This window comes from Larus michahellis, chromosome 4 (assembly GCF_964199755.1).
Source record: "Larus michahellis chromosome 4, bLarMic1.1, whole genome shotgun sequence".
In the NCBI taxonomy this organism is placed as follows: Eukaryota; Metazoa; Chordata; class Aves; order Charadriiformes; family Laridae; genus Larus; species Larus michahellis.
In genome coordinates, this window is record NC_133899.1 from 19,208,453 (window position 1) to 19,222,462 (window position 14,010).

The 14,010-nt window shown below is 40.5% G+C and overlaps 1 protein-coding gene across 1 annotated transcript in view; it reads left to right on the forward strand.

The window, feature by feature from the left end:
* Positions 1 to 7,631: 7,631 nt before the first annotated feature.
* The window catches only part of MMP2 (matrix metallopeptidase 2), a 36,443-nt gene continuing 30,064 nt past the window's right edge, over positions 7,632 to 14,010 (forward strand). The window contains exons 1-2 of the mRNA XM_074583157.1: positions 7,632 to 7,953; positions 12,304 to 12,530. Of these exons, the coding sequence (XP_074439258.1) occupies positions 7,810 to 7,953; positions 12,304 to 12,530 (371 nt within the window). The 5' untranslated portion in view covers positions 7,632 to 7,809. The remainder of the gene's footprint in view (positions 7,954 to 12,303; positions 12,531 to 14,010) is intronic.

Genomic DNA, 14,010 nt, shown 5'->3' on the forward strand with positions numbered 1-14,010 from the left:
GGGTCTGTCCCCAGTGCTAGTTAGGATCGTGCTGCGTTTACCGAGTTTAAGCATATACAGAAGCATGAAGACTTCATTCTTCTGCTGAGCCACCACTCACCTGGAGTTTCTTCTAAAGGCAAATTAGTTCTGCGTATTTTATGCACAAGATCCAATTCATTTTCAGATTAAAATTGGCCAGATGACACTTCACAAAGTGAAATACAAATGAACACAAGATAGCTAGGTGTTTTTCATACGCTGCAACCAACTGGGCAAACTGTAACAGTAAGTGACAACCTCATTTGTAAATCACCGTGAAATCGGATGTTTGAAAAGTAGAGTAAAGGGAGAAAAAGGGTAAGTATGAAATCAGATACTACTAGTCATGGTGTTTTTCTTTGAAATAATACAAACTGATGCACTTCTTTATGTTTTAAGCAGAGTGTTTGGATTTACATTGGAAACAACTCGGGGTTTCCATGCCCTTTACAGATGCAATGTCCTCAGAGAATACTGATAACTTAAAACTAAAAAATCCTTCCTCAAAATCAGCTTGTTTTTCAAAATTAAGGTTTCCTCTTAAGATTTCGGCAGTTGAAATCTTGACACTAAAACCTTTCTCTCACCTCACTGCTGAGGAGCAGTTTGAGCTCTGTTTTCTCCCTCCAAACTGCAGGCGGTGCAGGCAGCCAGCCCTGGCAGGGGTGACAAGCCAGGCCCTTGAGGAACCCAGAGCCACCTCCTCACTCCAGCTTTGCTCTCCTCGAGCAGCTGATTTTGACCAATAGACAAACCTGATTTCCTCTTAATTCAACAGCCCTATAAGCTAAAAGGGAGTTCTTCGGACTCATTCTGAACAACATTATCAATGCACGCTTTCACAATATTCCACGTTAGTTGTCCAATTTATGATCTCTATCATTAATTGTTCTTGTAGAGAAACTATTTCTCTGAGTATTTTCACAGTTTCACCATAAGGAATTGCTTATATTGTGCTCCATTTATGGCGATTTAGGAATATTTCTCCATTCACATCCCTCGCATTATTAAACTACGTCATTTTTAGTGAAAGCACTGTACTTTCCATATTACTGGCATAATTTTCACTGAAGAGACATTTCAATTAGTGACCTTAACAGTTAATAGGTCAGGCATATGCTACTTACTATAATCAGTCTCTAAATGCACATACCTAAAATACATATTTTTTTTATTGTACCTATTTTCTGCCTGAAATTCAGGGGCAAGAAGCAGGCAATGACCAAGTTCAAACAATGTTTCTAACCAAATTCCCAAAGGCTTGATGATTTCTGAACTAACCAGCTAGCAGAATGGTCAACAGCAATGAATAATAAGAATGCCCCAAATTCAAGTTACAAGAACTCACCAGAGGTCCCTTTATCCTACCAGATACTTGAAATCAAAATAGTCAAAACAGGCAAGAATTAAAGTGGGAAAATGCATAGGGAGAAGAGATAAATTTATCAAAGGAGGCTGAATTTTAAACTTTCTCTGACTATCTGGCAGTTTTAAGAAGGCACAAAGAAGTTTGTCCTGGTGACACATGTAAACTTGGCCTGGGGTTTTGCTCAAAGTAATTCAGTGTATTTCCACTGAACTAATTCACCCAACAGAAGCTTTGCAATGCCAATTAACACCAGCTGAGGACACAAGTAGGAATTTCTGGTTCAGGCTGAAGCATAATGAACAAATGCAATGGAAAATGCTTTGTCGAGAGTAACAGATTTACTTAGAATTCATTTCTAATTTAGTAGCAAGCTAACAAATGAAATTCATGTGTCAAGGAACCTTCACATCCTTAGGAACTAACTTCCCAAAACAGAAGGAACGAGAGAAACAAAAGCAAAAATATAATTGCTACCTTAAATGCTGAAAATCACATCTGGTACCAACTGTTGACCCTTTGTACATTGTCCTGCACTCACCCCTCCATGCACACACACACACACACTGATTTCCAACAGTTTAAAGACTCCCTCATGTGGTGGTCAGATATGGTGAATTAGATCACTGGAGTCTGAGCCAGGCACTGAGCAGGCAGAGAGCATATCCAGATAATAAATGATGTGGATGTTAAAGCCTTACGTTCTGTTAGGAACAACCCTTCAACATACATGTCTCAGATGAGCTCACTTGCCTGAAATATAAATGAGTTCTCGCTGAAGTTATTAATCCTTTTAAACTCAAATGGGAACTGCCGTGACTAATCATTGCTTCCTGGAGACAACTTTACTAAAACAGATAAACTGCTAATATTATGCCTTTCTCTGTTCCTACAGGGGCACACATCTCCATTGGTCAACCACAGCAGAGACCCGCTATTGCTGTTATAGGCACTGAATGGCAGGTACTTGGTGCTTAGTGTCTCGCCAGTGCCAAACACCAGGAAGAATGTAGCCCCTTAGTATATTATTAATACTACTACTTGTGTAGACAGTCCATCTTCAGCAGAGGTACCACTAAGGAAGAGCAGTGAGTAGATAAATGAACATGTGCACCTCAGGTTCAGTGGTGCTTCAGTCTGGCACCACACTGGTAGCTTTGCCACTTTCTACTGCAGTGCCCTACAAGTCAGACATGTGGTAAAATGCACCAAAATCCCTCCTTTATCTTAGTCCAGTCCCATGCTTTCTTCTGTAAGCTCTTTGGCCTCCTGGTGCATATAAACTCGTCTTCCTCAGACAGGAAGAAAGAAGGCACTGGAATGGTGATCCAGGAGAAATCACAGAACAGGATCTGTGCAAAGGAGAATGAGTCACAAGGCAACCCTGGCACACTGAGAAGGAGCCAAAGGCCTGGAGAAACTGGACCTGGGATAGTGGCATGGGCACCTTTCCTGAATCACAGAATCATAGAATGGTTTGGGTTGGAAGGGACCTTAAAGATCATCTAGTTCCACCCCCCTGCCCTGAGCAGGGACACCTCCCACTAGACCAGGTTGCTCAGAGCCCCGTCCAACCTGGGCAACCTTTTCCAGTGCCCCACCACCCTCACAGGAAAGAACTTCTTCCTAATGTCTAATCTAAATCTCTCCTTTTTCAGTTTAAAACCCTTACCCCTCGTCCTATCACTATGCTCCCTCATAAAGAGTCCCTCCCCATCCTTCCTGTAGCCCCCTTTAGGTACTGGAAGGCTGCTATAAGGTCTCCCCAGAGCCTTCTCTTGGGTTGAACAACCCCAGCTCTCTCAGCCTGTCTTCATAGGAGAGGTGCTCCAGCCCTCTGATCATCTTCATGGCCCTCCTCTGGACCCATTCCAACAGGTCCATGTCCTTCTTATGTTGGGGACTCCAGAGATGAAACCCAGGCAAACTTCTCCACCACCTCAGGTTTCCCAGTCACTTAGAAGTTCTGAATGAAACACTCTGAGAACAGGACATTGGCTCTTTCTGACAATTTTAATCTGTTATTTCTTTTTGAGGAACCCTGCTAAAATCAATGCAAGGCCATCTACATTAATCAAGTTGTTGGTTTGCTTCCTAAACTTGAGGCTATACACTGACAGCTCAGAATCTGGAAGAAGTAACAAATAAAAGAAGAGGTTATATACATATACTGCAACAGCTTACTTGGAGACAGACGTCCCACTGCACCCAGTTACAGCCAGCTGACGCTGTAATCAGATCAGCTGCTTTCTTGAGATCTTAATTGTCCTGATGATTATTTATTTCTTCAGCCTAGCAACAGGTTTCAACTTAAAACATGAAACCCCACTAAGAATAAATCCATCATTCTCGCATGGACCGTGCTTACTGACACTCTGCCTAATATATTCCTCTGGAACCACCGGGAAATCATCAGCTTTTGATAAAATTTTGGAATTAGTGACAGTAGGAATTGCTACAGTGCATTTTTGGAAGGATGACTACTCTGTCAGCAAATTACCCAGGACACCATCTGAAGTCTAATCCTGAAACTGCTGAGTGCTCCTGAATAATTTCAAAAATAATTTTCTGAAAACAGAAAAATCCTTTGATAAAAACAGCATGTGAATACACACTCATGTGTCTCTCATCAGTCAGATCTACTGAGATATGTAGCTTACAGCTCACAAGACATCATGATTCCCTTTTTACTGTTATTACTGAAGTATGTCCTCAAAAGAGGCATTTGCCATCTCAGACTGCGTGGTTTCTGCCATGCAGTTCCTATTAATGCCTGAAAGTAGGCATTTAAAAATCAAATCTGGCATCTTACTCGTAAAGTAGATGGTTTAAATTTTTCAGTGATGTGGAGTGGTTCTAACCTGAAACAAACACAGTAACTAGAGAAGAGCTTTGTATGACTCAGGGGAGATAAATTAATATATATATCAAATAAATAGCTTACCTAATATGGAAGTTATATGCAACATTGAAATGTATTTTTCCCTCAAATACATAAAGGCTGTAGCTGTAGCTATAACTGCTTCCATTTTCTGTAGCTAATCCAGAGGTAGCATCTATGTACATAGACAAAATATCTTGTAGAGTGAGTATTAAGGTAAGAGAAAGGAGATCTACATTACTCTTTCTGCTCTTCCATAAAGTTGGTAGGTGGCCTTACGTTTGCTTCTCAGGGGGGCTTCTTCCGCTTTCTCTCTCTTTTTTATTGCTTCTTTCCTTAATTTTTAACTGCCAGGAATCCATTCAGAAGTCACTAATTAACATTAGAGGTAATCTCTTCAAAGTATGGAGTGTTAAGGAATGTTTATGCACTAAACATTAATAGCAGTTAAATCGTCAATCTGTCAATGTCAAAAGACTCGATTCAAACCTTTCAGAATCTGCCTCCCTGATTTTAAGCTTATCTAGTCTGAGAATAGAAAACACATCATATCATGTCTTTTCAAGGATCAGGGGGTAATTTGGGCTGTAACAGACCTCAGGAAGGCATCTAGCCCAAACTCTGGCTCAAAGCAGAGGCTTCCCAGCAGCAGAATTGCCCTGCTTTCAGGATTTAGTACCGCTGCATTCCTAGCCTGAAAAAGCAGCACCTCTTTAGCACGGTGAGAACAGGATGATCCCATGAAGCTTAAAGAGAAATACAAGGAGATAAGAAACATTTTACCCCAAATTGAGTTGTAATACGATAGGACTTCTACTCTCAAAAAGAAGTGTCATCGGCATTTCTTTTGCTTTGCTTATCTGAAAGAGGGCACCTCAGCTAGGATCTCATAACCTGCTACTGATCTTGTGTGCTAATGGCAGAGAATGCCTCCCACTGAACGGTCCGAAACTCAATAAATCCAATTTGCCATTATGTTTTATGTTTCCTAATTGCACGTAAATTGCTTAACTCCTCACTAGCTGAAGCAGTACCAGCAATGCAGTTCACCAGCAAAACTGCAACCAAAGGTGAGAAACAAGGCTTCACTGCAGGTCTGAATGGTTTCTCTTTGGTGATTGTTTTGAGGAAATCTATTTAGAAAGTGACCTCCACCTACTCTCACTGCCAGCAAAGACAAGAAACAAAATCCAGTGAGATTTTCCAACTGCACGGACCACACAGCCCATTCAAAATTTTCCTCATCCATTTCTGATTCAACGTTCATTAAGACACACTGAGAATTGAGCATTCATTAGATTTCAAAGAGGCTTATGAGCGCAACAGGAATGTGCCAGGACACATTTGGCTTTAAATGGCTTCACTGCAGTACCCTTCTAAATGAAAGCTACTAAGCCATCATAAATTACATTAAAATTCTTATGAAAATTAGGTGGTTCTTATGCTAGAAGATTTACAGCAGCCCTTGACCTACTGCAGAGCACAGCGATAGCTGCAGAATCTTGCAACACAACACATAATATTTTTACTTTGTTAATTAAGGATAAGTTAAGAGTAACTTGGCACATCTAGTGAAGGCTTTCTTAGTCTTTGTTCTCTTACAGTTTCACGTGGCTGGACACAAATATGAGCTGTCATCACAAACAAAGCAGGAACGTCATTCCTCACAACCAAATGCAGGGCTGTGGAAAAACCGGATCATATTTTCAGAACTGTCATTTATTAAGGCAGCTCTTAGATACGACTGTGGTTTTTTGCTGATGGGGAAAAGCTAAAAAAGAAGATGTAATTTCAAAGCCAAAACATTGGAGGAAAGTTGTTGACTGTAACGAAAGTGCTGTTGGAATCATACATGAAAGGATGAGAGGGTATAAATACAAAGCTACCTGCTTTACAAAGAAAGCTCCATTCACGTACGAAGTTCCCGTAACTCCTTTTTCGCTCTTAAGCATTAAATGCTGCTTCCCATGGCTGGTTCAGCCAGCGGCCATGCATACAGCTGCTGTCTTGGATTGTCAATAGAACTGCTTGGGCAGCAAAAGCTCCTGCAAATGCTTTATCCCTGAAGCCCTCAGCCCACCCTTTGAAATCCTTGTCTTTATGTAAGACTTGTCAGTTCATGGGTGATGGGGTACAGTTAGCAAAATAGCTTGATATTAGCATAAATCAAAGAACTGTCAATATTACCTATTTACAATCAAATATCAAAATATCATGAGTGAGTATCAAACACCAGCAGTGTATTTGCTTTTCGTTGACAGCCCTATTAGGTAAGAAGAGTCCTATCTGGAAAACTTTCATGTAACATTCAGTGGAAAGCTGTGACAACCTTTATGCTGACATACCGCTCAGAGGAGCTGTGACGGCTGGACTCATGTTTAATAGAAACTGTTCTGTGACACTTGGCTGGCCAGAACACAGTTTGCATTCATGCAGAATTGCCAGCCTCCCATCTTAAAACATCATGAGCCAAGACCCTAGATTACAGATATTCAGCTAAAAAAAAAATTCCACTTGTAATAACATCTCAAAGCTGGCAATATTATGAATGACACAATAAAAAGAATGTCCACAACAATGGCTGTATTTACACCAGCATTTCAGACTAAGGCAGCTGCACCAGCGGACCAAACCCCCAGCACAAACTCTGAATTTTGTACCGTTCCCCGATGTCAATTATCGAGGATAACTCCTATTGCTGAATCTGCCTGACGAGCTCTTACCCTGTAGATTAAGGTGCTACGCCATGCCTGTTGGTGGCAAAGCCTCAAGCTGGTTCTAAACCCAAACAAGCCACAAGAATCTTATTCAGAGCTCTGCACGTTCTGCCCAGAGCAGGGAGGGAGTGACGCTCACGCCAAGTGGGGGTGAGCCCTGTGTACACAGACCTGCCCTTTGTGGAGCCCCAGCAGGAGTGGGACAAGAAACCTCACTGGGCTGCATCAGCCCGGGCAGGGGTTGCCTCAAAATCCGTAATCAAAATGTTTACTGTAAGGCACCAGGTAGTACCGTTAACCACAAATGACTAAAGCAGATGATTATGTCTACGGCAAAAAAAAAAAAAAACAGGCTAAAAAATAATAAAAATACTTGGCCAGGAAAATAATGTTTAGGAATTTATTTATTTACTTTATTCAAAATATATGTGGGACACTTAATCTTCAAGATTAAGTCAGATTTAGGTTTTTTCTGCTCTCTGGCATAACTAAACGCTTTCATATATGCAAATGAGGTGAAAATGTGGCCTCTTTCAGCAGTAATAAGTATCTGCCTGTTGCTACCTTAAAATCACAGCAATCACATCTGGTAACTGCCCTTTTCTCATGTTTCCACTAGTTTTCAGACTTCCTCTTGTGGTAGCTTGAGACTGCGCATCTGGATGTTTTAAACATACAAAGGAATTGCTAGAGCAAGCAAAAGAGAACACGGTTCCGAGAGTTAAGATGTGCAGATAAGCAACTGGTGCACCGTGCAGCTAAAGGAACTGACAGGCAGACGGGGAAAATCTTTTTCCAAAGAGGAGAGTACAAGTTTAGGCAGAATGAAGACTCACATTGTCTGTGGCTTCGTTTTTGAAGTACTATTAATCCAAGTTTATCTTTTTAAGAAAACTTTAGCTGCACCGTCACCAATCATTAAGTTTCCTGGAGACAGCACTCCCAAAACAGACAAAGAACTAGCAGTGGTAAGTGTTGGTTTCATCTTTGCTTCAGATTTATATTGTTCTTTCATAAGCAGATGTTTCTTTCTTGTTTCAGCTGAGGCTAAGGAATGACTGTAGCATTCTCTCCCTAGAGTCTCTGGAAGTGCTAGCTAGCTAGCAAAGGTATCAGCTTTCAAAAGTTAAAACTAGAGCCAAGTTATGTTTCCTCTCTTAAAATTTTTAAAGCCGGCAAAGAAAGTCTTTTTCTTTTTTTTTTTTTCCTTAAGTCTGAACATGCAACATAATTTCATTAAGTCACCGTGACTATAATCAAAAGATTGCAATGGTAAGAGGGGAGAAGGGCAAATAAGAGACATCTAATTTTTTTTAACTTAAATCAAGTAGAAGTGAGGGCTGCCGAGACTCACTTAATGCCTGTATCGCAGCTTTCAGAAGTTTGTTTTCCAGATTGTTTACCATGCGTTGCATAAACACCGCTTTAAGGGACAGTTACAATCCAAAGCTGGCTCAAGTTTCTGAAGCCATTGTGACTAGTTTTGACTGACATAAAATCTCATCAGAGGTTTAAAGAAATATTTTTTTCCAAATTCAATCTGGAACAACAAAAGGAGTGTGGATTTCTGTGGCATTAGCAAATTGTAGCTGTAACTCTACAGCATTTTATTCTAACCTTATTTTAGTCCTGTGGACCTTCATAAAAATGACATTATGGGGAAGTCCATTTAAGGGGAGACTGAGATGGATTATCCTTATTTTAGCATGTAAATTATAGACATTTCTCTTCTTCAGCAGTAAGTCCATTTTAAGGAAGATTGAGATAAATTATTCTTATTTTAGGACAGAGAGGTTTGAAAGTTTGTCACTTTTCTTTAGGAGTTGGTGGGCATCTTGGAAAAGCTTGCCAGGTTAAAGGAGGTCTGGGGGAGGGTAGAGAGAGAATTTCCAGATGGGAGCTGTGGTAGAAAGTTTAAGAAAAACAGACAAACTGACCCCAAAAGGGCACTCCTCAGCCTTTAGCAAAACAAATTCACCCAAGGTTTTGCCTTAGCAGCAGAGCAGCCAGGGGATGGGGGGGGAGGCAGTGCATGTGGGAGAGGAGAGTGAGGTCACACATGTCTAATCATAATTTAACCACTCTTAAATAATCTATTTTCTTAGACAGAGCCAGGCTTTTATTCAATAACAGTAATCCACATCTCCCCTCATCTCTGTTTCTTTCGAACAACCTATTTATTACGTGTACTCAGAGGAAAATTACAAGCTGGTTTAACCCTGCAGTTCTTCTTTGTCTTTCCTGGAGTATTCTTGGGTAACGCTAACTGGCTGCCTTTCCCTCACACTCTCCAGCTGAACAGCCCCAACAATCAGCATCAGAACACAAACTGCTATGTTGCAGCTGGACCCTGTTTCATTAATGGGCTGGATCAAAATTCCAGATCACCACAGCTCCCTGCTGACTCTGGGGAAACTGAATTTTGCAGCCTAGGCCAAGATGTGGTTTACACAGACACTACATTTTCTTCAAGATTCTCTTCTCATAGAACAGCTGGTTATGTTCATTTCTCATCTTCAGTAAAATCTCCATTTTAGGAAAAACCGAGAGGGGTCAGCTTTTTATTTAGAATCCTAGCAAGTAAAATTCTTTACCATGCCTTATTTTATATTTTTGGTGGTATATCTTACTCCCAAACCTAAAATGGCCAGAGCAGCATCCTGCTTCTTCAGTAAACTTCAGTTCTGATGTACAGTCTATATGATATCATGGTACCTCATTGGGAGATGCAAACAGAAGCATAAGAAAAATCTATCAAACTACATTAAAATGAAAACTGCAATCAGAACAGATCTTCCAAACTGGCTTGTGTGGTTATGTTCTTAATGCATTTCACATAATTGCCACCAGGCCGCGTTAACTATAAGCAGACAGAAGCTTAGTGGTAGCAAAGGTGAAACCATTCTGTGTCCATTATTTGCTGGTGCCACAGCCTGCACTAGAGAAATACCACATCAGAAGTTATAAAAATCACAAAAACTAGGCATAGTCTGTGCTTAGTCAGTAGGTGGATGCAGGACCTTCTGAAGGAAATGGTGTAACATCTTGATTAAATCCTTTTTCTGAGTAAGCCCTGAACCATTTCCTGTGCAGGGTAGATGAGGTACGCCTGGACTTAATGAGGAGTGTGGTGAAATCCAGGCTCGACCAACTGCAATCATCAAATATCCTTTGCTATATTTTTCTGATGCAGTGGTCTTATCCCCAGTCTCCTGGGTGAACTTCAGTCAATAAATTAGATCTGTAAAGTAAGGATTCCCTCAGGAACATTTCCAGGCACAACAACTTAGATGTGTCGTTATTTTGTCAGCCTTCTTGTAATCCTCAGTTAGAAATAATTTTCCCTGAGATTTCTGATACATTTTTGTCAAATACACCTTTGCCTTGTTGAGGGTGTCTTCCTACTGATTTGTAGTTAGTATTTTGGATACAATGCCTGAAGGATGCTTCTTCCTATGCTACAGACTGTTTTACCAGAAAGACCAGTTAACTTGCAACCTTCCTGTCTAACAGCATCAATAGCAAGGGCATCTCTCAGCTCTGTGTCACCAGTGGCCCACACATCAGTTTGGGAACACCTGCCATTTTCATGGCTCTAGCTTTTCTCTTAGATCTAGGCATAAAATAGTGCAAACCCAGACCTAAGTGTGGAGTTCCTGAAATCTCTGTGCAAGAGAACCGTAAGATTCACTTCACTGGATAAAGCCTACAACTCCAGATAGTTTAGTCAAGCTGTTTAGAACCTGTGAATGAAAAGAATTAGATAATGATCGGTTATTATCGTTATAGAAGTACCCAAACTAACATCTTCATCATAATCCATTTACCTACCCCTGAATGAGGACATAAATTCAACAATTAAAGCTTTATGTAATGTAAACAGTGTGACTGAGTCTATCTGTGCAGCAGTCCAAGCTAAGGCAACAGCCTGAGCTACAGGTGTTCTCAAATTCAGTTTGGATCCTAACACTGAATCCCAAACCCCTAGCTAGGCAGCAGTCTGTTGTGTGGCCATGTTTGTTGGTCTACAGTTAGGAACAGAGTTGATAAAGGATTTTCTACAGTTGCTGAAGATATTACTGGAGTTTTCTCATTTGCTTCTTGTAACTCTTTTTCATTTGAATGACCATGTTTTTACGTCAGGTTTCACCACGTGCTAGAGACTACCAGACATTCTGTTATGGCTCGTCCCTACCCCAAGAAGCTCACAGTTATTCTGCCAGTCAACACTGAACTTAAGGGAAAAAATACTAAATACTAAATTGTTTGTGTGATCTCACTTGTGTATTGCATAGAAGGTGGGGACCATGTATGGATAATCAGGACCACAGCTGTTTATCTACAGTTTAGTTTAACATAAATACACAACATCTCAACACATCTGAAAGACATGGCTGCTTAACTGGAACAATTCCCAGGGAACAGACTAACCCACTGCTCCTCTGGGATTAGAAGCAGCGGCAGACTTTTTTTTTTTTAACTGCACTACACCTGCTAATTAGGTCACACTGATCAAAATGGAAAGTGGAGAAGACTTGGGTGGATATTATTTTATGTAAGAGATGAAAAGAATGGATTTGTGCTGCCTTTTTGATCCTTTATGACCATTGTTTCCTAAGGAAAGATAACTTTGTGATCTGCCACTGTGGTTGTATCAAAAAGATCATTCCAGCCATAATCTGCTGGAGTGTTCGATGGAATTTTAAGTATGCAGATATTGATTAGCTGCAGTGTCCAGGCAGCTGAGATGTTACCAAAGACCACCTTCCTCAGGTCTTTGCAATGGTTGAGTCAAAAGCAAACACACACAACATTCAAATAGCTCTATGCAGTTTGAATAAACAATGGGGTTTTTTTCTTTTCAATTAACGTGGTCTCATTTGTGTGGTTGCTTTTATACAACGGCAAGTTTCTCAATAATCCACAGAGTCTTCCAGGAAAAAAAAAAAATACACAAAATCTAAAACTGTAAGCAGATTTATACATCATAAGGAAACCAAAAAAGATAAACCCATTTTTACTTTGTAGTTCTACATTAAAGCTCCATGCTCTACTTACTAATAAAGCAATTCATTAAGTAAAGGTGATAGCTAATAGTGGAAATGATTGCATAATTAGCAATGTTGTGTGATCAAGGATGGTTTGTGTCAATTAAGGAGATTCTGCTGGTTTCTCAGTTACTAATAATAGTAATTTTGAAAAGAAAACTTGCAAATTACAGATGGGAAGCTAACATGGAATTACAGTATTTATTTGTAATGATTAACTATTTCTTTTATGAATTTTGAAGTCTTGTGTTCTGTGATTTTTTTTTCAAGCAATACCTGAATAAATACTATGGGTGCCCAAAAGACAGTTGCAATTTATTTGTCCTGAAAGATACTTTGAAGAAAATGCAGAAATTTTTTGGGCTGCCTGAAACTGGAGATTTGGATCAAAATACTATTGAGACAATGAAGAAACCCCGCTGCGGCAACCCAGATGTAGCCAATTACAACTTCTTTCCAAGAAAGCCAAAATGGGAAAAGAATCATATAACATACAGGTACTGGCTGGTGGTGTTGGGTTTTGCTCATACATAACCTTTTAAAAACCAATCAAACAAGACCCTTAGAAGTGAAGGAGCTGCATAGAGGGCTAGACAGAATTTCTTGAATTAGAATCTTTTTGTGTTTGGATAACTACTAGGTGCTTTAGCAACCATCTCTGAAATTTCAAATTGTAAAGTTTCAGGAATAATTATCTAAAGCTTAACTTTATGGTTCTGGTTGAGACTAAAGAGATTTTGGTTTTGTTCTTTGCTCTGCTGCAAGCATCCTAAGGCAACTGGAGCAGTTCTCGCTTGCTCATCTGCTTGACAGGGACCACAGTACTCACTGACTACAGAGGAGGACAAACTTCTCTGCATTCAACAGTCATCAAATAGATTTTAAAATAAAACAAATGTATTTCAGATATATACAGACATGATTTAAAACAAACTATTTGTAATATGTTTGGCATGTTTTCATTTCTTACTCTGCAGAGCTAGGGACCAATACAGCTCTCACTGAAGTCGGTAATAAAAGAAATTCTCATTACCTTAGGTGGTCCGGGAACAAATTTCTAGCACCAATGAGAATGAACAGCAGATTTGTCTTAACTGCTTGATCTGGTCTGCTGCTTCCTCACAAGTTATAGAACAATAGAATGGTTTGGGTTGGAAGGGACCTTAAAGATCACCTAGTTCCAACCCCTCTGCCCTCGGCAGGGACACCTCCCACTAGACCAGGTTGCTCCAGGCCTCGTCCAATCTGGCCTTGAACCCCTCCAGGGATGGGGCAGCCACAACTTCTCTGAGCAACCTGTTCCAGTGTCTCACCACCCTCACAGGAAAGAACTTCTTCCTAATGTCTAATCTAAATCTCTCCTTTTTCAGTTTAAAACCCTTACCCCTCGTCCTATCACTATGCTCCCTCATAAAGAGTCCCTCCCCATCCTTCCTGTAGCCCCCTTTAGGTACTGGAAGGCTGCTATAAGGTCTCTTCCAGAGCCTTCTCTTGGGTTGAACAACCCCAGCTCTCTCAGCCTGTCTTCATAGGAGAGGTGCTCCAGCCCTCTGATCATCTTCATGGCCCTCCTCTGGACCCATTCCAACAGGTCCATGTCCTTCTTATGTTGGGGACTCCAAAGCTGGACACAGTACTACAAAGCATCCCATAGCATCCCTCATGCCTAATAAACACTGAAAAAGCCCGTTGAAGCTCTCAGAGCCCTCATTCGCTGATGTGCTTCCTCTGATTCTTCCTCATTCTCCTTATGCACAAAGTCATTTCCCTCACTATGCACAACTGGAAACTTGTCTTTACATGGAGGTTAGCTCTCTATAATATAAGGCACTAAGAAGTCCAATTAAAATATATGAAGAAGCAGCAAGCAATGCACTTAAGCCTATGGCTCTATCCTACATCTATCCTACATGCTTTTACCTCCTATTTCCCCATGTATCCTATTGCCAACGTAACTGACGCACTGGTAAAGGATTA